Here is a 24883-nt window from a genome sequence, read left to right as displayed (position 1 = left end):
TTAGTGGTAACATGGGGAATATGACTGCTTTAGTGTCTGCTTAGATTATTGTCTCTTGTCCTGCTTGGCCCCTTCTCTGGAGATGCTGTTTGTATCAGTTATTGAAGTGATGCAGCAAGCCATTTTGAGAAATTAATGGCTAATGGCAATCTTCTGGCTCACAACTCTCTGGAATAGCAATTCAGGCTGATTATTTTTGTGCCTCTTGCTGTCCTCACCTGGTTTTATTCCTATGGTTGAAGTATCTGGTGGCATCAGTACGGGGGTAATGGTTTGGGATGGCTCATTCATAACACCTATAGCACAGGCTTTAGGGCGGGATGCATTGCTTCCCCACTTGACTTCTCCATTGATAGCTCAGGCTTATTCACCTCTAGAGCACAGGAGAGTTGTACAGACATGGGCACATCGCAGTCCACACATGGTTTTCAAATCTCTGCCTGAATTGCATTTGCTAATGTCTGTTTGATCAAACCATGTATGTCTCGATTCACAGGCTGGGGAAATAAGGACTCCCCTTTGCAACACTCCCCTTGTTTCAAAGTGGGTATTGATGGAACTACTAATGACGGAATCATATTGTGAAACAGGTCTCACAGAGAGGTTTATTAAAGAGAGGGGTTTATTACAGGGAGGGGGTAAGGGGTAAGAGGGCATGGGAGTGGGGGTGGTGCCTTTGGTTGGAGTAAGGGAAGAAAAGAAGAGGGGAGGGAAAGCTGGCTTTTTATCAGGGCCATGGTGCATGTGCAGGAGGGCAATGACAGAGGAGACAATGGGACCACTTGTGATGACTGTCTTGTCCTCAAGTCCCTTGGGGCTGATCATGAAGGTGTCTAATGGTTTCATTGTCGCCAGGTCCCTCGGGGCTGGCTGTGGAGGTGCCTCATTACTGACAGATATTTATACAGGTAGAAGACATTTTTCTGGCTGTATTTGTAAGCAGCCCCCTCAGTAGGGCAGGAAGCTGGAGAGAAGGACATTGCTGAGGGCTTTGTTCACTGACAACACATGGACTACGGGCTTAATAAAGTAGTGGCTACTGCATGTAGTGAATTTGGTATTTCATGTCATCACAAGAATGATGGACTGTATCGCCCACCTTCCTAGTGATGTTGGAGCCTGTGTGAGCAGCCTTGGTGGGTCCTGTTCTGCACGGCAGTGACACAGCTGGGGGCAGAAGCACAGCTAACTCAGAGTGCTCAGAAGCTACAAATAAAAAGAAATTCTCTTGTCATTAGCGGGGTTTTTTGATGTTGAAACTGAGACAGCAGTTTGTTCTCCTGCAGGAATGCCACAGTGGCAGAATTTTATCACAGTGCTGCATTGTAAAGTTTGGTTTGAAAGAGCCAGCTCAGTTGAGAGCAGGATTCGCTGCTGGTAACACATCTGTATACTTATTTTACTTTTATCTTACAAAAGCGGATAGATGCACGTACTTTCCCTGCAAAGAAGGCTCATTATCTATTTAATAACTGTTAAAGCCGTGGCCAGTGGCCACATTGTCATTTCTGTGGTGTAACTATAATTGTTAGAAGTGATTCTGCTTCCCATTTCGAACATCTCCATTCACCTGTTCTGGAGAGTTCTGGTGTGAGGAACATTGAAAGCTTTGAGAAACTCTTGTCTGATTGGGACTAGGGAACCTGTAGTCATTCTTTCAGGCCGGGTTAATGGGGTCCTGATGACAGAATTAAGGAGCACACACTGTGTGGAGGTTCTTATATAGTGGCATGTTTTCTGCCTTTGGTTAGATCCTGCTCATATTGGTGGAACATATAGAAAACGGTTTGTTTTGTTTCCCATGCTGGGAAAGGCCTTAAACATTGAACTCACTGTGACTCATATAAAGGCACTGCAGAATGTTCCTCCTGTTTCTGTGCCTTACTTTTCAAGCCCATAGGTCTCAGTGGTGCCAGGGCTGGAGAACTTGTCCTAGAAATGTTAACTGTTGATGGGTGACATTGGAAAAGTGAGGGTGCTAGGCTGGCCACACCCCTGCTTTCCTCTTTAGCAATGTTTTTTCTTTTTAAAACATTTCTTGTAAAGTTACGTTTTATTTATTTATTTATTTATTTATTTATTTATTTATGTGTGTGTGCGTGTGTGTGTGTGTGTGTGTGTGTGTGTGCGTGCATGCATGCATGCATGCAGAGGCATGTGAGGCACATGTGGAGGACAGAGGGCAACTTGTACTCGGTTCTCTTCTTCCACGATGTCTGTGGGTCCCAAGGATGGAATTCATGTCTCAATGGCAAGCGCCTTTACTGGCTGGGCTGTCTCACTGGTCCGCTTTTCAAAATTTTTTATCATGTATATAGTTTTACCAAGTAGCTATTGCCTGTGGCATTGTGGCGTTGCACAAAATGGACTAAACCAGTCTTCCTGGAGATGCCAGCAATGGAAGGTTTGCAGCTTGGAGTTAGTTAGCATCTGTGAAAACACAGTATTGATCCCTCAGGAAGTACATTTAAATTTAACATTAAATGTAAATTCAACATTACACGTATGTTCCATCGAAAAGAGAATGTAAATCCTACTACCAAAGTGTATTAGATACAGTATGAAATTCTGATGTTTGCTTATTTCCAAGGGCTGTGGATCTGATGCTGAATTGCTTGTGGTCTGCACTGCCAGTAGACAGTAGGCTGTAGAGGGGCAGTGCTGAAGGCTTACCCCAGGTGTGGGCGTGGCTGGGATAGTTGGGTTGCTGATGGCTTTGAAGCAGACTGATAATGGGGACTGGAGGCATTAGCGTCTCCTGGAAAAGGGTGGCTTTTGCTTACAATTACCAGTAGTTATGAGATTTGGGCAAGTGTGACAGGGCTTTGGCGAGCTCCGGTCCAGAGTCATAAAGTTATGCCAGGATTTATCTTGAAACATATCTTCATTCTACAAATTTGTGCTTTTCATTTGTGAGAAGAGTGAACATGTACTCTTGGCCACCTGGGCTCTCAGAGGCACAGTATTCTTAAATGTGTAAGACTGGTGGAGAACAAGTGTTGGTTTCACAAGGATGAAACCACATCACACTGATCTTAGAGATAGTTGTTAGCATATTATTTCTTTCCTTTTCTCTTTTTTGCAGACATATATTGGGAGTGTGGTTATATCTGTTAACCCCTACCGGTCCTTGCCCATTTATTCACCCGAGAAAGTGGAAGATTACAGAAATAGAAACTTCTATGAACTGAGCCCTCACATGTAAGTACGGCTTGCAAACTCTGAACTTTCCCCTTTGCTTCAGTGCACAATTGACAGATGTGTGCAGCTGCCTCCTCGCATCACAGCAAAAATGTTTTCTTTTCCTTGTTTTCTTCGGGTTTTTAGATCATGGAAAAGAATGTAGAAGTTAATGCGCTGGAGACTGAGGCAAACACTGGTGTGTAAAGTATTTCTGATGCGGCGTCTGTGCGAGCAGCAGCAGCTGATGAGTTTTGTACATAAACCAGGAGTGCACATTGTTTATGAGAGTCCGGGTGTGGGGTGGGGGTGGGGGGGTCAGGCGCTGGTGGCACACATTTCCATCCTAGCCCTCGGGAGGCAGAGGCAGGGGCAAGACCAGATGGTCTGCAAAACAAGTTCTAGGACAGTCAGAGCCACACAGGGAAACCCTATCTCTAAACACCAAACCAAACCAACCAACCAAACAAACAAACAAAACAAAACCGGAGTCTGTCTAACATTTTCATGGTATTTTTGGGCTAAGAAAGATCTCAAGTATTGAGTTATACTAGTGTTTGCCTTTTGTTTTCTACTCTGAATGACTAAAGTAACCTTACAAAAGTTGTCTTATGCTTGATGGATCCATACACACTTGGATTACTAGATTTAAAATTACGCTTCTAAAAAGGTCTAAGAAAGAAAGAAAGAAAAAGAAAGGAAGAAAGAAAGAAAGAAAGAAAGAAAGGAAGGAAGGAAGGAAGAAATTATAAGGCAAGTTCAGCGGAGTCTTAAGCAACAAAACTTTTTATTACACTAGTTACACTCTGCTCGTTTATACTCAAAAGAAATCTGTTCACCCCTTATGTTCTTGTGTCCACTGGTAAGTTAAAAGACAGAGAAAGATCTTGTTTGGGCCAAGTGGTGTAATGATCAGAGAGCCTCGGGCTTCTCTAGTTTTGCCTGAGCAGAGACATTTCCTGCCCCTCCTCCATGGGTATGTGAATTCCTCTGGAATTCTTAGTGTTTCCAGTTGCCTTAAGTAACTCGTGGCGATTTGCAAAGGGGGTGATTTGTTAGATGTGATAGAATACTTGTATGCGATAAAATGTCGCGTGTAGATTTAAGATATCCCGGAGCTGTTGCTGGATGCTGGCCCAGGACTGATGTATACAAAGGTGTCTTGAGAAGTGTCAAGGGCTCTGTGAGGCTGTGCCGTGATTGCTGCTATTATTACTGTTAGCTTTTATCAGAACACCCTCATCTTCTCGTCAAAAACGTATGCCTTGTTGAAAACAACCGCGGCGCATCATCAGATGTGTGTACATGAACACGTGTGTTCAATGCTTGCTGTGAGCAGAAGTGTTGATGTGGAAATAGTTTAGAAAAGGTCTTGGCTGAGGAAAGATTAATTTGTCATTGGGATATCGTGATAGGGCCGGTGGTGGTGGTGGTGGTATGGCTTTTGAAAGTGGCTAAGCTGCAATCCTGTGGTTCAGCTGTTCAGCAGTATCTCCAATCAGCGCTGATTTGGGTGACTGAGAAGTTGTTGATGTCTGAAGACGCTTGATTGTCGCACTCGTCGGTAAGAGGGGGCTGCTGGTTAGATGACAGGGATGCTACTGTACAGTCCACCCAGTAGTGGCACACAGCAGTCCACAGCTCACAGGGACAGTGTGCTGGAGCCAAGAAGCTCAGTACTACAGAGGAAGAACTTCAGCAACACCTTACCTGTGTTTGCTCCTGTGGTTAAAGATCACCTCTGTCGGTTTTGATGAAAACTGAGCTCTTATAATTAAGGAATGTGTATACACACACACACACACACACACACACACACACACACACACGCACGCGTATATGCACATATATCTGTCTAGTGGACTGTGTCTATCTCACTATCTCGTTGTATATTTTGATTTCTCTTGGTGATGTAGCTTATAGGGACATGTGGGGCTGTTTGGAATTAAATATGTGAAAATAGTTACTAAAAAACAAGCACTCTGTATTGTCCCAATTAGGTAGGTTTTGCCAGTGGTCTAGTCTCACTGTGCCTAAGAAAAATAAAAATCTGAAATTGCTTTTACCATTTATAAATTATAATCATTCCTCTAGATTCCTTGCAGTAACACATTTTATTTAGTGCCTGAATGTTTGTTTTAAGTCTTAGGTATTGAAGTCATGTTCAAAGTATGGTGCTTGGAGTAACTGCCAGATTCTCCCAAAGACATACTCAAAAACCATACTGGGAAAAGCCTGTGCTTTGGGAGCCCAGCTCCCCACGGACTTCCGGCTGTTCTTACACACTGCAATATATAGCTCACTCGGTGATGGATGTGGGGCTGCAAATGGTGTTCATTCTTAGTTTTGCTTTTTGCTGCAGACCTCAGACTTTAAGACTGCAGACCTCGGACTCGGACTTTTGCTTAAATGGTAACAGTACTGAGCAGACCAGCTGGTATAGCCTTGAGACTTACACTATGTGCTGGCATTGCCCTAAAGACTTTACCTGTATTATAATTCACTTCCTTCCCAAAACAATACTTTGAGGGAGATGCTGTTAGTAGTACGGAAGTGGTTACATCCGTTGGTGGCAGAGACCTTGTGGGCTTCATACCTCGCCCTCCTCTGGAAAGGAATTTCACACTGTTCTCAGCAGGGCTTCTTGCTGTGTATTTCTCCAGGGTTGCCTGTGTTCTTGTGTCTCCCACCCTCCGTAGGAGATATGACCATGCCTCAGGTTACAGCCTCTGTCTTCCCCACATCTCCGTTTGCAGTTTTAAATCTCTCCATTGGGAATGTTTTGATGTGGTAGATGGCTGTTCTAGGACATGCTTTGGACTGTCTGTCTTTATTCCTGCCTCTGAACCATTTGGGGGGGGGGGCGGGGAACAGCATGACACCTCTATCCGGGAGGAAAGCAGTAACACCAGCACTAAGGGATTCCCCGTGGGCCAGAGAAGCCTACGAAGCCCTAGGTGTGGTGACTTTGCGTGTCTGCCAGCCTCTGCCCTGCCTCCCTGTGTCTGGCCGCCTTCCCGTGCTCACACTCATTCCCTGCTCATTCCCTCCACAGCATCTCTGCAAGCTTTGCATCCGCACCTACAATGCTTGCTCTCCCTCAGCCCCAGAGCAGCTCCAGTGCCTTCTTCAAATCTCAGATGGTGTTAGACCCTCTCTCACCTCTTCTCTGCTCCGGCTGGCTCAGGCTGGCTCCGCTGCTTCCCTCCCAGTTAACAGTTAGCATTTACTCTGGGATTATCTGCCAGGTCAGGTGTGGTTTACCTGACGTCAGTTGCATCTGGAATGTGGGAGGGGACGTGACAGTGAAGGTCCATTGCATAGAGCTTGCTCTCTTACAGTCTTGAGCAAATCACTAGAAGAAGCTTTAATGCTGAGAAATTAAGTAGTTTTTTCTCTGCCCAATGGGAAACTATTTTTAGTTTATGATTTGTGTTGAGGGAGAAATACCTAGTTGATACCCAGATAGTTTCATGTACATGAGGGCTTGGCATGATGCTCCATGGCCCAGTAAGAAAGGACTGCTGCTGCCAGTAGACACGAGAATTAGAGTAACTCCGATAATAAGATGTGAGACTCTTTGCCAACCCTGTCACATGCTCTTTTCTAAATCTGCCTCCTCCTCCATGCTGGGACATTTCCCATTTCGTTTGGTGTATGAATCTTGCATTATTCCTTGTGAATATTTGTTTTTGACAGTATCTTGAAACAGGCTTTGTACTACAACCCAGGCTTCTGTTCTCAGATAGTTTTGGGTTACACGGTGATAAAAATGACTTTGGACTTTGAGATCCTTAGTTAAAATTGTTTCAAGAATTTGGTTTGGGCTTGTTGATGGCTTAGCACCACAGGAGTCTGAAGTCAATGCCCACAATCCATATAAGGTAGAAGGAGAAAATTGCTGTCACAGAGTTGTCATCTGACCTCTACACACAGACCCTGGGATGCATTCCTCCTGCCCCCCTCCGTCATATAAACACACACATATATAATCATAAAGTTAAAAGAAAATGGGGGACCTGTTAGTTTCAGGTAATGTGCTTGGATGCTTATCTGTGAATTCACCCCAAACTGCATTGAGAATCTGAACTCACAGTCTGCAAAAGCGTTTTCTTCTGATTCTTGTGTTTGAAAATGTCTCAGATGTATCTTTTTGAAAAAAAAATTTCAAGCAGTTAAAATATTTACATTCCACTTGGGCGGTGGTGGCACACACCTTTAATCCTAGCAAGTGGGAGGCAGAGGCAGGGGGATCTCTCTGTTCAAGGCCAGCCTGGTGAGAGTGACTTACAGAACCGCTAGGGCTACACAGAGAAATCCCATCTTCAATCAATCAATCAATCAATCAATCAATCAAACAAACAAACAGACACAAAATTTACATTCCGTGTAAGAAATATATGCATAAAATAGGATTTCTTACCCAAAATCCTTCTGAAAACACATTACTGTTGCATTTATGGTGTATTTGGTCCCTTAAACATCCAGCTCCCTTGAAGGGAAGTACCATTTTTTTATATAAAAGCTGCACTTTTGAGCCTGGGGTCCTCGGGTAGCAGCTTCAGGGAAATGTGGTTCCTTTCTAATTCGATTTTAAAATTTTTTGATAATAGTTTTAGAATGGTATTCTAAGGAGGTCTTGGTACATTTCAGACTACTCAGTAGCCAGGATCTCCAGAGAACCAACTTAGATCTCGAACTTTATCCATAGGAAAGAAGGAGGGGGATGAGAAGAGGAAAGCTTTGGGCTGTCTTGGCTCCTCCCACTGGGATGCCACAGCACTGGGATGGACTCCCCACGGGGATTTAGTTACCAGACTCAATGGACTTTTTTCGCTATATGTTTTTTTGGTTGATGCCATTTTTCACCCACAAGGTTGTAATCAGACCATGCGTCTCTTACCTATGCCCTGTGGTGATTGTTAAATCTTACTTCATGGTCAGATCCTGTGTGACCTTCCTGAGTTATCAGAATTGCCCGTGGGACCTTACATACTACCTGTCCTCTCTGTGGTTAATTGTGTCCCGTCTTATCTTTGTTTTTCCTTTAGATTTATTTTAATCTTTGTTTTTCCTTTAGATTTAATTCACATGTTTGGGTGTCTCCTCTGCATGTATGGGTGTGTATCTGGTGTCCATAGAGTTCAGAAGAGGGCACTGGATCCCCTGGAACTGGATTTAGAAGTGGTCATGAGCTGCCATGTGGGTGCTGGGAATTGAACCCCTAGAAGAAAAGTCAGTGTACCCTTAACCACCGAGCCGCCTTTTGAGCCCAAAGTGCCATTCTTTTGAATTAGGAATTTCTGTAAGTTAGGAAATTTATCCTGCTCTGTGGCTCCTGAAGCTCTTCCTTTAAGAGGTCAATAACTAGAAAGCAAAAGGAATTTAAAATAATTTTTATCCTATTTTGCTTAATCTCATAAATGACGTAATTGAAAATAAGTTCTTTTTCATAGGATAGGGAGGCTGTCCTGGCTGGTTTTATGTGTCAACTTGATACCAGCTGGAGTTATCACAGAGAAAGGAACCTCCCTTGAGGAAATGCCTCCATGAGATCCAGCTGTAAGGCATTTTCTCAATTAGTGATCAAGGGTGGGAGGGCCCATTATGGGTGGTGCCATCCCTAGGCTGATAGTCCTGAGTTCTATAAAAAAGCAAGCTGAGCAAGCCAGGGGAAGCAAGCTAGTAGGTAACATCTCTCCTTGGCCTCTGTATCAGCTCCTGCCAATGTGGAAGTGTAAGGTGAATAAACCCTTTTCTCCCCAACTTGCTTCTTGGTCATGATGTTTGTGCAGGAATGGAAACCATAAGACAGGAGTGTTTAGTCAGATGTCATGAACCATGATGAAAAATTTTATTTTTATCAGAAGGCAATATGCTCTTATAGTGCCCTTGACCCTGAGTATTTTTAGGTGGTTCATTTTGTTCATGCTGTTTATTCATGCTGTCCAAGAGCCTCTTGGAGGAAACTCACCACATAGAGGCAGACTGTATCACGATACTGCCAGAACCCGCCCTGATGGGCACAGTCCAGGACAAAGTGGAAACACATCCTTCTTGAATTGGGATAAACTTGTGTTGTTCACATTACAGTAAGATTTGCAAGCACTATTTGAGGTAAGCCATCTTTCCATTTTGTAAGTAGAAATTTGAAAATTTAGAAAAAAAAATGATTTAATGATTGAAATTTTTCTTATTACTCTCCTAAAAAACTCACGACTCACTAATTGGAGTTTAGGTGGTGCTAATGTTATCATACAGACGAATCTCTGTGACCTTGGACCCTGTGTTTGCATCAAACCGAGTCTTTAGGACTGCATGCCTGCAGAATGACGTAGCAAGGTTGCCTGTGTGACCTGAGTACTTGGTTGACCTGTACTCCAGGTGAGCCAGGTAAATGTTATAAACATTCTGATCATATCTCAGAATGTGGAAATGACGAAATTGGGCATGCAGAGCTTAGGTTAAGGGTCCTCTGCAAGAGACCTGGCTGCTGTCCCTTTTATATGATCAATATTTTACCTATGGCACAGCATGGAAGCTGTGATTACGACAGGCTTTATAGTGTGAACTCTCGCTTACGTCCTGTATTTTTGTAATGGTTGGTTGGATAAGCGGTATGGGGGATCTTTTCCTGAAGAGTGTGGGCGTGGCTCGGGTGTTGCTGAGTTGCTTACTGCTGCTCTCATTTCCCTTTCAGAGCAATTGCACCTTTAGTTGTTCTAGTGCCTTCTAAGGCACTGTATGTAGGAAGATGTTTGTCCTTTCCTGTCTATCACGCTGTCTACTTAACCGCTTTAGAAATGTTACTCATTTACTGAGTAAATATTTAATGAGCACTTGCTGTGCCCCGGGCCCTCTTTGAGGCACTGGGATGCAGCAACAAACAGAACAAAATTCTCATTTTCACTGGGGAGATAACATTTTGACTTAATGTATTCAAAGTCTTGCACACCACCAGCTAGGAGGGGGAAAGGGAACAGGAAAGGGGATGAAACTTTAGTGAAAGAAGAAAAAGATGATTTTCAGTGGTAGCCTTATAGTATATCTCTGGGATCACATTCTCTGAAACTGTGTGAACCGGTACGGTGGAGACTCTTGGCTGATGCTTTGTCTCTGTGTCTCTGATGTGCGTGTGTGACACGTGCAGGATGGAATCAGAGTACTGACTCACTCTGTATTTCAGACACTTCAGATTAACGTCTCCCTCTTAGCGACACCATCTTGAAAATGGTCGAAACCATCCTTTTACATTTATACATGATGGTGTGGGTCATAGTAGGGAGAAGGCAGACACAGTGTTTGCCTTCCATCTTTGGAGATATTTGTTTGGTTTAGAACAACTGAAAATCTCTTCAGAGTTCTAGTATCAGTTTTGCAGTGGCCATGGTTCAAAAGTCAGCTGCTACTGGAACAGCTTCTGATGCTGGGCCTACAGCCAAGCATGTCTCCTGGCCTCATGTGGACTCCACTTCGAAAAAGTGCTCCACAAATTGAACTCACTTTTAAATCTCAGACCTTTTCCTCAGGTGTCTGCCACCTTCCTGGGGCTACTTTTTTTTTTTTTTTTTTTTTTTTTAATTACAATTATTTATTTTACTTGGGGGAAGGCATGGCAGTCAGAGAACAGCTTACAGGAAGTCAGTTCTCTCCTTTCACCATGTGGGTCCCAGGAATTGATCTTGGTCATCAGGGTTGCTGGCAAGCACTGCAGAGCCATCTCAGTGTCCTGCCTGGAGCTACTTTTCAAAATAGTTCCTTTCAGAGACTGTTGTTTGGGTAGAGGGAGACCACAGGTAGTTATTATTCTTTCAGACTTTGAAGCTTTTAAAGCTAAAAATGGGGAAGTCAGTGGGATTTCAGCCAGATACTTTTGTTTTAAAAATTATAGTGATGTAAGAATGTGTCTGACAGTAGAAACTTTGTAGTACGTCCAGGAAGTCTCAGAGTCCTTAATTGTAGATGTCTGTTGAGACGTTTTATTGTTTCTTGTCAAATGCTCATCTGGGATTTGAAAGACTTTATCTAAAGGCTGTTTGTAGAGCTGAGCATACATCAGATATTCGAACCAGCCTGGAGGTGGTTTCAGTGATACAATCTCAAAGGTAAAGTTTGGTTCCCAACAAAGCAGACTTTCCTGTCAGTGTCACTGGTCTCTGATGGGACTTGGGAAGTTCTATAACAGTCCGGGAAAACGCTCCATTCCATTAGACGGGTAGCCCAAGGCCCCCGCCTCATAAAGGGTTAGCCCCTGTCTCCTTGACATCGAGGCAGGCAGAACACTCTCCGGGCACCCTTCCTGAACAGTATATGCTTAGGGAGGGTGCCATGTCTACCCCATTGTTTTTCAACAAAGAAGCTTTGCTCTGATCTGTGGGCAGGCCTTGTGTGACAGAATTGGAATTTGTCAGGGTAGAGGCTGGCCAACAGTTGTTCTGATCCATTTTGGGGAGGTGAGCAAAGTGAGTTTGGGGTCTGCACTTGGGAGACTCAGGCCTAAGAGTTGAGATGGGCTTTCAGGAGCTGAAACCCATATGAAGGGGAGCAGGCTCCATTATGCCAGCCCAAGAAGGGGGGCTTGTTGTTGCTCTGTGGTTCAGGGTATGTTCCTACCGGTTCTAGCCTGTGAGCAATCCAAAGTCATTGAGTGGAAGGATTTGAACTCTCTCCCAATAAACATAATTTAGTGTCCCTAATATATGCTAAGTTCTGCATGAGTTTGTTGTGAAGAATATACAGTCGCTGCAGGAGACACCAGGAAACCAATAACTGTAAAAGGCAAAGAAAGGCCACAGAAAGCAGGATGCATCCTGGTCCATCCTGTCTCATTAGTGTCACTACAGAGGGCTACAGTGTTTGAGTGTAGTAGTAATGGCCTTATGGAGAAGGTTTTAGAAGGTGGGGGCTTGTTACATGCTTACAGAATAGAGTCCCAGGGTCAGAGAGGCATTCTCAAGCCACGGGGAGCAGTATTGACTCCAGCGTTCAGCATGTCATCCGGATGCCTGCTAAGGACCATATACCATGTGCAGATGGAACCCTCCATTCCCAATACTGGATCCCTATGACTCAGGGGTTCAGATGTACTTGAGAGGTTTTAGGTGGCATTTGAATCCCTCTGTGTGGTTCTCCAGGGAGTGTTTTTTTTTTTTTTTTAAAAAAAGAAAAATGTAGTTGTCATAAGTTGGAACCTGTTGGCTCTTGAATATCCACTGTTGAGGAAGCAAGAGGGTAGTTGTCTCCTTCTAAGACTGTTGGTTCACAAAGTACTGAGTGTGTTGTCTTGTTCTTTTGTCCCACTTACCCACTTAAAGAGCAGTGTTGAGTTGGTCTCTTTGGTTTTCCCTATGGAATTCCCATATCTAACAGTAGGTGTAGAGTAAGTACCATTTCTGATACCAGAGTGCGTGATTCTTTTCCCCCCAACACCGTTAGCTTCTCTAATACTAAGCGGACATTTAACAATCCAATCAGTTCTGACACTCAGCTGCTTAGAAATAGCATAGACTTTATGGGTCACGGACTGTCCAACAAGACTTCTCCACTTAAGGTGCCATCGGTAAGTGTCTTTTCGGATCATACTTCTTTTTCAGTAGGCACACATTTAGATCCATAAATGTCACCTTGCCTCTTTCTGTTTTGAGGATTTTCTAGAGCCTCTCATAGAACTTAGGGAAACGCTTAACAGTTACTGATTTATTAAAAAGAGAAGATGCATTGAAAAAAAAAAACACTGACTAGCAAAGCACATGGGAAGGGCTCCAGGCCAGGCTGGACCTATGCTCTCCCAGCATGCTGCCTTCCCTGTGCCTCTGTGTCCTGCCAGCTGGAGTCCCCTCCCTGCCCCTGGGCATCTCACTGTCCAGGTTTTATGGCCTGATCTCTAGACACGCTCCTCCACCCCACTCCCACCCCCCACTTATTGGAGGTGTGGGGTGGGCCCGAGTTTTCACTGTCAATGGCAGGCTGGGATTTTCTGATGAACACCCCCATCCTGAAGCTACTAGGTGACCCACTGTGAGTCACCTGCTAGCATAACCTCAGGTAAGGGTGAAGGAGGCCTTTTTATGAATAATAAGAGACACTCTTAGTACTCAGGAAATTGCCAAGGTTTTAGGAGTGCCTGGGACCTGAGGCAAGGACCGGACTGTACATGTACGTGCATCCTCCACAAGCAGCTTGAGAAAGCCTGTCCTGAGGTGCTTGAGAGCTGGATTCCTGAACTTGAAACCGTTTTGTGGGGTCTGGTTTTGGTGTTCTAGAAATCTGATGCAGCCAGCTTCTCTTTCAAAGTAGTTCAAAAGTCCTGCCGCCTGAAGCATCCGACTCAGCTTCCCAGCCCCTCCTTAGGCAGCACCTCTGTTTGTCACACTGTCAGGCGGACCCCTCAAAGCCTTAAGAACTCTCTTACCCCTCTTTCTGCAGGATTGACTAGAGCCCTTCCCCACCGATGTCAGCATTTGTATCCGTGCTTTTCTGGCCACACCTCCTAGCTATCATGACAGGTCTTTGCATTCCTTTATCATAAGACTGAGAAAATTAGACATACTCGACCTTAGGTTTCCTCTAGTCTCTTTTGACTTGAAGCCACTGAATGTTTTCTATTTCATGAAAGTAGTTATTCTTTTATTTAAAAAATTATTCCTTGTATTTGTACACACACACACACACACACACACACACACACACACACACACACACACCATGGTGGGTGCACATGTAGAAGCCAGAGGACAAGAAGTTTGGGCAGTCCTTTCCTCCTACTACGTAGGTAGGTCCTGAGGTTTGAACTCAGATCATCAGACTTGACAGCAAGCTCCTCTACCCATTTTCAAAAAGCTATTTGCTGCCACTAAAATAGCTTTTTGAAGATTACCTGCCACCTCTATATTGTCAGATCTAGTGACCAGTCTTGCCTTGTCTTTGGCAGTGTGACAAACTTCTTCATGCAGTCTTTCTAAGTCGGGCTCTCTGGCCTCTATACTCCTGCTTTCCTACCCTCTGGCTCCTCTAGATGGATCTTCTTTTCGGTTGCTTTCTCAGTGGGACTTGGCTCTGGGACTTGTCCTCTCAGACAACCACTTAGACAAGCCGAGGGTTCCGAATGCCTGCTGTGCTCTGATGTTGTTTCTTCCAGACTCTGCAACCTCAGCTACAGACAGCTGGACTGCACTCAGCTCTTTGGCGTCCCCCCAGCTCTCAAAGGCATTTCAGCACATTATAGCCCAGACTTGGGATGGCCCTGCTCCCTTTCTCTTCCTGGCCGTGGGTGGCGCCAGCGCCACCCTCTGATTACTCACAGCCCAGACCTTTCTAGGCCGTTTCTCTCTCTCTCTCTCTCTCTCTCTCTCTCTCTCTCTCTCTCTCTCTCTCTCTCTCTCTCTCACACACACACACACACACACACACACACACACACACACACACCTTTTCAGTCTATCCCCCACCTCACTACGTGGGCAACTGGTTCACTCCAGCTCTCTGCTTTCTCCCATCATTTTGTTCTCATGTGCTGAGGACACGCTTTCCACAGGTGTTCAGGTAGTGGCTGTTCACACCTCTGTATGGCTCCCAGGTGCTGGGCTGCGGTCTCCCTGCAATTCTTGTCTCTCAGCCCCTTTCTTGAATTGCCAGTGTAATGGAACAGAAAGTAAGTATTTATTGGTTCGTCCCTGGGATCTTGATCCTAGAACTCTCAAGATACCCAGATCTGTCAAGGTTTGGGTCCGTCTAAAAAAGACATGCGTGACTCATAACCCTCCCTCACCCTGCACTTACTTTAAATCATCTTAAACCATCTCTTGATTACTTACAAAACCTAATACACCACGAATGTGATACAAGCCATTGAGTCTGACTTAAGAGAACAATGGTGAGGAAGTTTGTGTTCAGTAGTTTTTCTTTCAAGTCTTTTCTGTTGGTGGTTGGTTGATTTCACAGACGAGGAAACCTGTGAGCACAGAGAGCCAATTGCACATGTTTAGAGATATAAGGAAGGAATTGAACCCCTCAAAATAATGTGTTCAGAGACTTGGGAAGTGCTACGTGCATGGAGTCTTAAGGGAGTCTCAAAATAGGTGGCAGTTGTAGCTTAATAACTAGCTGTATGGAATATAAACAGAAAAGTGCTATTTTTGACCATGGCACAGTTAGCCAGGGTGCTAGGAAAAGCCATTTGGGTTGAGTTGGTAGCTCCATGTAGAACTAGTTTTAATTTTATTAAAATATTCAAAATCCCCATACGTTTGAGTCATTGGGAGGACTGAAGCATTGTGACAGTTACTCTAAAGCAACAGGAGTGTGTGGGGTTTGGAAACAGGTGCTACTTGAAATTGCAATTTATGTCTGGAGAGAATTGCCAACTTTCAACTCAATTGCCAACTGGGAAAAAAAATTCAGACTTCTTGACTATGCTCCAGTGTGTATGCATGTAATGTTTTAATGAATGATTGGCGAATGACTTACTTTGCAAATAACTTGTAAGTGTAAACATGTTAATTCATTTATGTTTCATGACAAAATTTCTACTCGATATTGGTGATGGATAATAATATCATTCAGGTGGGGCAACATTTGATGAAAAATATACTGATTGGCTTCTACAAAGGTAATATTTGCTGTGTATATGAAGTTCTTTTCTTTGGATACTGGTGTCCAATATGGATGCATGGGCCATGTCATTAGCTTCAAGACTAAAAGGAATATCCTAAGCCTTACAAATGGCTTAGTTTAATTTTACAGAAATTAACACTAGAGGACTGTGGTAGGAAGTACGTCTTTTCCACTAATCATTTTTGCTCTGTCCACCTTCACAGTGTGGAGTTAGAAAACATCTGGAGAGGGAGGTCTGGCTGCTTCCCAGAATGGACGTCTGTGTTAGGGAAGTGTAGGTATCGCCAGCTGCTTTGGGTTCAGAAGATGCTGTCATGTCCATGCGCCCTTTGTCACCTTTAGCTAGGTAGTGACGGTGTATCCAGCTGCCTTGGCTAGCAGGGACTTGGGCATATTTTTTGCTCACATAAACAGAACAGCACATAAAACCTGACATTTCAGATGGAACGTTCTCACCCAAGGCCGTACAGATTTATTAAAGAAAACATTGGTAAAGTATGAAGGCACTAAAGGTATAATTTGTAAGCTAAGCACAGGTAGCTGTTGAGATGACGTTAGGTTAGTGAGTCATTGTTATCTGGTTACTCATTACCTGGAACCTTGAGTAGAAGGAAGAAGGAAGTGTGGAAATCTGCATGTTTACTTTCTGGGCATTGTTCCTAAAAGCCACAGAAAATGGTATCTCCTGCTTTGAACACTGCTTCCTTTTCCTAACGTAGCTTTCATCTAAGGAGCATTGTGTCTAGGGTGGGAAATGGCAAACTCTGGCCTGCAGGCATATAGTTAAGATACCACGATTTTTACAACTTGAAAATTGTTTATCATTCTCTGGACTTAGGGACATTTTTCTTTGATGATTGCTCAGGGATAACTCTGATCCTGAATATCACTTTGAGAATTAAAATATGTTCCAGGTAAAGAGTCTGGCTTTGGAAGTGGAAATGTTTGTTACATGTGCAGTCTGTTTTAGCATTAGGCTCTTCTGGCCTACCATCCCAGTCACTGCTTCCTACCACAGTCTGTGCACACAATGTGCAGCAGCCCTGTGTCCTATCTGGGGCAAGAAACTGACACTGCTGTCCTTACCATGCACAGTGCCATGATCTTACGGTTCTTTTTGTACAGTGTCTGATCTATCTCAGTATTTTCTATTCATGTACTGAGCTTTTTACAAGAGTAAACATCCCCATTCCAGGATGTTACCCTTCCTTAGTTGCTTCATAATCACTGGTCTTAACATGCACCCAGTAGGCTTGTTACTTGGTCCAGTACCAGTTTTGTAATGCATTGTGTATCTTAGGAGACACACAAATATGAATTCAAACCTTTAATAGAAATTCTAATCTTTTGTATCAGCTCTCCAAAGTATCCCATGGGATTTATGTGCCTAACTTTAAGGTATGTGGGAATATAGTCAGGAAATACTTTCTTTTAATGTTCAGCTAGTCTGTTCTGACTGCCAACAAATTTCTATTGTTATAGTGAAAAGTCAAGATTATAGTGTGCTTAAGATCTAACAGTGGAGTCTAAGGGAGGGCTGGGATGAGGGAATTAGCTTGTGACGAAGGCTTGCTGTTTCCAGATGCTCACCCAGTCTGCTATGTGTCACATAGCTATCCTCAGGCTCTCTTCCAACCTGCTTATATCATCTCTGGAGCACCTGGTTTACAAGGCTTCTAGAAAGGGGAAGAGAAGAGCCTGTGTGGGCCTTCCTCATTGGCCTGTGCATAGTCACTTGGGTCACTCTAACTGCAGAGGAGGCTGAGAACCAATTTTCTCTTGTGCCAGCAAGAGGAGTACAAGGTGGGATATAGTGAGTGTGTCACACCAGCTCCTGCCTCCTAGTGTGTAGTGTGCCTCATTAGTGTGTAGTTGTTAGTTAAAGTTAACTCAGCTCATAGGAGCCATGTCAAAGCTTTTGCATAGATTTCAGCATGAGTGGGATGGTATATTTTTAGTAAGATTGAGCTCTTAAAACATCTCCATTTTTTTCTTATAATCGAAATTACAGTATATTTTCATCTTTTCATTTTAATCTCATCTGAGTGCATTCTTGCAGAAATAAAACCATTGGCTCTTTTTCCATGTTTCTGCTCTTATTTCTTTGTCTCACACTACTGTTCTGAATAGATAGTGCTAACTTTGGTTTATTAAACAAAGGTTTTTGGCAAGTCAGTTGCTATGTTTAGAATGAATCAACTTTATGTTACTGTTTGACGATGTAACTAAATGCTTGATACATTGCAGCAGTAAATGGTTTTGGCACAAATCACTTATTGATTTTCTTGCGACTAGTATTGGGATTTTAAGACTATTAGATGCTGATCTCTTCTGGGATTCTGGCACCATGGTTCTAACCAGCTTGGAGACCGAAGCCAGTGCAATGTTAATGTTTTCAGATCCCACTCTTCCCAGACGGATGGCGAATATGTAAAAGTCAATTTCCTCCACACTTGGGAGTTTAAAGCTGTGTTTAAGGACAGCGTAAATTGAATTTTCCTTTCCAAATATGGCTGTAGTCAAACACAGATGATGGAGAAGTAAAACCGTTAGAAAGGACCACAGAGGAATTCTGTTTTGTGTTTTTGGTCAAGTAAAAAGAAAAAGAATGCTTACCCAGCCAGGCTGATACTGTGATCATGAAAGTGTTTTTTTCCGAAGTCTGTCTGACTCCAGATGTACCCCCCTGTGCAGTTCCCTGAATGTGGGACTGGAGAACAAACAGGCAGTAACAAACACAAGAAAGAAAGGAGAATAATACTGGAGATTTGTACAAGAGGTGGGTGGTTCCAGTGGTTGGGTGATGGCTATAATTGAGACCATACATAAGCTTTGAGAAGACAAGTGAGTCCATCTCAGTAGACTTACCTCGAGTCTTCTGGTTTCTACGACACCAGACAGAAGAGTAGAGTCTCAAAATTCTTAGCGATGTGTTGAGTTTTGAAGCATAGCATCTTTCTTTGGTAAGCCCGTGAGTGTGTGTGAATGTAGATGTGTGTGTGTCTATCCATTTATCCATTCTTCATTATCCTCCCTCTCCCCAAAGAAAGAAAATCTGCATATAGACATATTATCCCTGCTGTATCAATTGTTTTAACTAATTATTCTATCATCTCATCTTCATAGTTGACTGAAGACAACTTACGATTTTACAGTTAATGTAATAAGTTAAATAGCCTTTGAAAGTCAGAGCAGTGGGGATGTAAAAAATAGCTGAGACCTAAGGAAAAGCTAGTACTGTGATGTTCTCTGTAGTAATTGAACTTACCCTTTTCATTCCCTTGTGAACATATGGGTCAATATGAAGGGGAAATACGATCAGTCATAAAGTTAGTTTTGCCTGTGGGATTAAAGTGTCTTGTTTGTTCAAGGGAGTGAAAGTTTTTCTTGTGTTAAAAGGAGATTTCTCTTAGGGGGACTTAGGGCACTAGGGACATCGTCATGAATATCTCCCAAAACTTCCTTGTAGAAAATAGTGTCGTAACACAGGAACATAACACTGGAGTTTCCTTACAGAGTTTGGAAGAAGCAAGCCTATGAGAAGTTTAAGTCAGCTTCCGTGTGTAAGGAATCTCTAGAGCAGAGTGAACATGGAGGGTCCACTCGCACAGGACTGTGCATGGTGAAGCATCTAAGACGCTCATTCAGATGGATCTGGGCTTCCCAGTTGAACCACCACAAATGCCTCTGAATCTGGAGGGCCTAGAAGGGAAGCAAGACATAGGGTTCTTATGGGATGTCGATGTGTCTATAGATGAATTCCAGCGGCATACAGACAGTGTTAGTTGATTAAAGAGTGCAAGGAATACATAGATCACTGTATTTCCGCCAACTGCGGAACCTGTGACAGTTTTCAGTTTATGTTTATTTCCTTCTTGGAATTTAGGCAATCTGTAGATCCATGAAGATTGTATTCTAGGTAAGGGCTTAGAGTACTTCTGCTGTTAGTAAAAGACATTCATTCATTCATTCATTCATTATCATTTGTTCTTTCATTCATTTATTCAGTGATGAGCTCTTACTATGACAGTCAAGACTGGCTTCAAACTCCTTCCTGGGTCAAACAATCCTCCTACCTCAGAATAGCTGGGGCCAGAGGTGCACAACACCATGCCCAAGTCAAATGCAAGTCACACTGAATAATAGTGGCATTTTATCATAACTTATGAAGCAGATGGAGACTTCCCTGAGTAAATGGCTCCTGTTTTCTGTAGGGACGTGGGTCCTAAGGTATAGTTCAGCTTTGTTTTCTCTAGACCAGCACTGGTTGGCAATCAAACACTTCTGTAGGCAGGCTGGAGTTACTACTAAGACGAATATTATCCCAGTAGTGTTGGTAGGATGTGTGTGTGTGTGTGTGTGTGTGTGTGTGTGTCTGTGTGTGTGAGAGAGAGAGAGAGAGAGAGAGACACACAGAGAGAGAGACAGAGAGACAGAGTGTGCGTTTGTGTGTATGTGTTCAGTGTGTGTGTGTAAGAGAGAAACAGAGACATACAGAGAGTGTGTGTGTTTGTGCGTGTGTGTGTGCACATGTGTGTGTGGTGTGTGTGTAGTATGTGCATGTTGTGTCTATGTGCACGTGGGTGTGCGTATATGTGTGCATGTGTTTCCATATGATTCTTGATAGAATTGAGAGAGGCTTTCCTCCACTTGTGATCAGAGACAGGTGGCTTTGTTCTAAATCTTTTCTTTCTTGCTGTTGCTCTTGCTGTTGGTGAGAGTCCTCTGCTCCTGTTCTGGGATATGCCACTTGAGTTGATTGGACTTGGCAGCATGTGCATGTCAGGTTTCAGTGGCAAGAAGGATGCTGGCCATCATGAGGCCGAGCCACCACCACAGCTTTCTAGGCAGTGCCCAGGAGTCATCATAGAGATTTAGAGTCTGAAGATGCATTAGAGCATTTTCCAGCAAAAATTTCAAGTGCCAGTTTCTGCAAATCCTGGTGATTTCCTGGGAGAACACCGCGGTTCCTGCCCTCCTTCAGTGGAGGCCTCTATCTGGAGGAAGGCAGAGGAGAACAGCAGTAGGCAGTGTTTAAGAAGATGTGAATGACAAAGTGAGGGTCTGAGAGGTGGGGGTGAGGGTTGGGGTTGGGGTTAGGGGTTGGTGGTTTTGTTGCTATCTTCACATTTAGTCACTTGATAAATACTGACCAGAAGAGATGAGATTAAAAGTGGTCATTTGGCCAAAAGGGTTATGGAGAAGTGACTCTACTTTTGGGGGGTGAGTGGGGAGAAGGCATCCTCAGCTAAGGGGTATGGGAGGGGTACTATATGATACCTGCCAGCCCCGAAAGTGACTCTAACAGCCTTTGCCTTCTACTTCAGAAATTAGTCTAGTGATGACTAGTGATGTCAGCAGTGCAGACATCATCACACTTTGATTGCCTCGAGCAGGTAGATTTTAGGTGACTGTTTGCCCCTGACGTCAAGCAGCATTTCTGGACATTAGTATTAGCGAGAATTGCCAAATCCTCCCAACACTACTTTAATGATCTATGTTGAGAGAGTAAAATAGAGGCCCACTTCTCTAAAGTTTTCTTCTTTTGTTTAAGCTTTTAACTTTAGAGTCTCTGTGTAACCCAAGCTGACGTGGAGGCTACAATCCTCTTGCCCCATGCTCACAGGACCCGTGGTTACCAGGCCAGCGCTACCACACCTAGTCTTCAAGAACTTTAAGCCCATCAAGTTACTTGTTTCTGAACATATAAGTTGTACTTACATATGGAGACCGAAATAACATTTCTTTTGATTTCACTCTTTTTTTTTTTTGGTCATTTTGAGATAATTACAGTTATTATAAAATTATTATCATTATAAAATTAAAATACAATGTTCTGTCTACTAATACGATGAAAGAATGTATCAGATACCATTTTAGCAGTTTATTCTGCCTAATATGCTGTGCTAGGAACTTGTGTAAAGAAAGAGAAATTGTAAACAAGAAGTCCTCCTAACTGATGACACTATACGCTGAAGGTGTAGTAGGTAGGCATGCAGAGAGGGTGCAGGCGAGGGATCCTAGCCTGAATGATGAATGCAAGGCAGGAACTTCAGGGGAGAGGGTCCAGAAAAGGAACTGGGCAGCCTAGACATTGCATTACAGTCTTTAAGACATGGGAATCTAAATGATCTGTCCCAGATTCGCATCCAGATGTGAATAGATGACTATAAATCCGTGTGTTTTGGAGAGAGCCTCTTGGGCTGCCCTTTTTCCCTTCAACCTAGTTCTGTCTGCCTGGGAAATCCTGAGATGTGCTACTGGTGCTACGTTTTGTGATTGAGCAAAACACATCTTTGTAGAAATCTTTCGAACCATGATTTGGGGGACAGAACTAAAGTGGCCTTGTGAAGGGGCTACTTACCTGTTCTTTCTACCTTGATATAAACCAAGCCATTACCTCTAGTTGGCATCCCAGTCCTTCACTGATTCGTTGAGCACTATATTTTAGACACTGTTCAGGGCTCACTCTGATAACTGAGGCTTAACAGGTGAGCCAAGCCTCAAAGCTAATTTTCTTTTACAACTGTACTTCTTTTCTATTGAACACTTTTAAACAGCCCCCCTCCCCAATACGTGTACTTGGGGCTCTAGTTCAAACACCACTTCCTCCACCCAAAATCTCTGGTACCATGGTCAGATCTCCTTGTACCTCTTTAGTATGCAGGGTCTCCCAGCTCAGTGTTGTCAATTGAGAATGGCCTTCCTGTGACCCACCTGGCTAAAGTGAAGCTATGATGTCCACGTCCTTATGCCCTCTGGACCCAGCGGCACAGTGAGTGTCCTCAGAGTCAGCTGGTGCAGAGCAGTTTATATTGGAATGTGGAAACATGAAGGACTTGCTTTTCTGAACGACCTCAAGATTTGGGATGTGGGCCTGAGAGCCCAGTGTGTTCTCCAGTTAATAAAGCAGAGTTTGGTTAGGAAGGGTCTTTAAACTGACCCTTCTGGGATGAGTCTCCAGGACTCAGTTGCCTATAATAGGGTCTTAGAAGCTGGCTGTGTATGAGCAACTTGGAATGAGTAAATAATAATACATTTAAAGTTCTGGCATATTTGTGCCAAAAATTTGTTTAAACTGTGTTTACCTTGAGCTGGAGAGGCTGTTCCTGTGGATGTGATTATTTTAATGAGAATTGGGAAATAAAAGACGATTGTCAGACTTTCCTTATTGAAAGAGATACCAAAAATACCCAAGTGCTAATTGGGCTTGAATCGAGAGCCCCGGCTGTGTATTTGTTCTTTCCTCCGAGTCATGTGTGTTTTGCTCATTTTTGGAGAGGGGAAATAACATAATTTCCTCCTAGCCCCCATAATTTCCTCTACATCCTCCTGGCCTCTGGCCTTGCTTGTGGCTTAGGGTTCAGATCTTACAGTTTTCCACGCTTCCCCAGCCAAAGCCACTTTTTTCCTCTCTCTGTTTTCTGGATGTTTGGAAGTACATTGCCATGTTTGTTATCATCTCTTGTGGGGCTTTGAGGCTCTTTCCTGTTTTTTAGGCCTCCGGAGGGCTTTAGAGCCCCCACTCATAAGTGGCTCATCCCTGGTGAGCACACCAGGGACCCCGCCCTTGTAAATGACCTTGTCCCTTCCTCTGTATACCCTCCTATGATTAAGGCCACCTGTGCTTCACTGCCTTCTCTACAGTAGCAAAGACTGGTAAAGAAGTGGAGCTAGAGTTAGCCTCCTTTGACCTCTTTCCAAGTCCAGGAAGGATGCTGTTATTGAGGGGGACTCTTGCCCCAGCATGTTGGTGCCCCAGACTTTCTTGGGTATCCGTTATCTTTAGAACAGATCAAGTTTTCTGAAGGTAGTTTTCGGCAGCACACCTGACTCACCATTAAATTCCAAAATGCTGCTCCCAGGCCACGAAGGCCGAAGTTTCTTCTTCTCTATGGTTTTCAAAGCTGAATCTAGTCCCTTTCCTTCCTGGGATGGGTTAGTCAACCCAAGCCTCTTCTCTGCTTCCTGATGCCCTGTCTCCAGCCCTGGCTTTTCCAGTCATTTATGAAAAGAACCATCACTGGTCCAGCCCACCATCCAGCCCCTATCATCACCGTCTGGTAGAAGGACAGGTGTTCATGGTGTTTATTCTGTTGGGTAAGTCTCAGGCCAGTCTGTGGAGCCTCAACAAACTGTAGGGTCTTCATTGATAATGGGGTCCAAAGAGTTTGGATATGCCGCTAAGCATTTTTTGTACTAAGGGTGTTGTAATACAAATTTCTAAAAGTCTCAAAAGAAGAACACCCATGTAATTAATTAATTAACTAATTAATTAATTTCAGTGCTGGCAGTTGAACCCAGGGCCTCCTGCATGCTAGGCAAGCTGTCTACCTCTGAGTTAATACTCTTAGTTAAGTTGGATTCTTTTTTCTTTTTCTTTTTTTTTTTTGTAACCAGCATGTGAGCTTTTAAGAGAGAAAACATTGCTTATTAAATCTAGAGCTGCATTACTAGAGTGTGCAGTCAAGTCATGTGGTGTTTTGTCACTCCTTGAAGTATAACACACGTGAAGTACTGTGACTCTGTCCTCTTAGTGGTTACACCTGACTGTAAAGATTAACATTTATTTTTGAGTGACAAGATATCATGAATTCCGTGAGCACTGAGGTTGGCCGGTCAGTGTGTGGCAATGGGAGGGTGTTTTCTGGATGCCAGCACGAGTCTAAAGGAAGAAGCCTGTGTGTCATGTCCTGCTCCAAAGCTGGGCTTTTAACCTTTTATTTCGTGTTCTGCTCTTGTCAAGAACAGATGTCTCCATTTCAATTCATCACAGTGATATTTTGTCTATTTGGTGGCCAGTAGAGACACAACTTTTCCAGTTAAAATACAGCCCAAAGAATGTTTAGGCTATGAATGCATATGAGCTTAGGAATTCAATGAGCTAAAATACTTTAGAAAATTATAGATATAGATCATTAAAATATACATTTTAGTGCCACTGTGTTTTGTTATACTGCGGTATGATATTTTTCTACTATTGAGGTGGCAGTTTGGGGCTTTCTCTGAGTTTTGATGTAGAAAAGGAAAGTATGGTTCCTTTTTAAAAATCAAAACAAAACAAAACAAAAAAAAGCAGTCCTTTAAAATA

General features: G+C 43.5%; 1 protein-coding gene across 7 annotated transcripts in view; it reads left to right on the top strand.

Annotated features, from left to right (window-relative positions):
* Window positions 1-24883, top strand: part of Myo1b (myosin IB) — a 161221-nt gene that overhangs the window by 46700 nt on the left and 89638 nt on the right. For all 7 annotated transcript variants that reach the window (XM_034497897.2, XM_034497899.2, XM_076931924.1 and 4 more), the window contains exon 3: window positions 3086-3201. In XM_034497897.2, coding sequence (XP_034353788.1) covers window positions 3086-3201 — 116 coding nt within the window. The remainder of the gene's footprint in view (window positions 1-3085; window positions 3202-24883) is intronic.

Source organism: Arvicanthis niloticus, chromosome 3 (genome assembly GCF_011762505.2).
Source record: "Arvicanthis niloticus isolate mArvNil1 chromosome 3, mArvNil1.pat.X, whole genome shotgun sequence".
Taxonomy (NCBI): domain Eukaryota; kingdom Metazoa; phylum Chordata; class Mammalia; order Rodentia; family Muridae; genus Arvicanthis; species Arvicanthis niloticus.
This window is presented reverse-complemented; position numbering and strand designations above follow the sequence as displayed.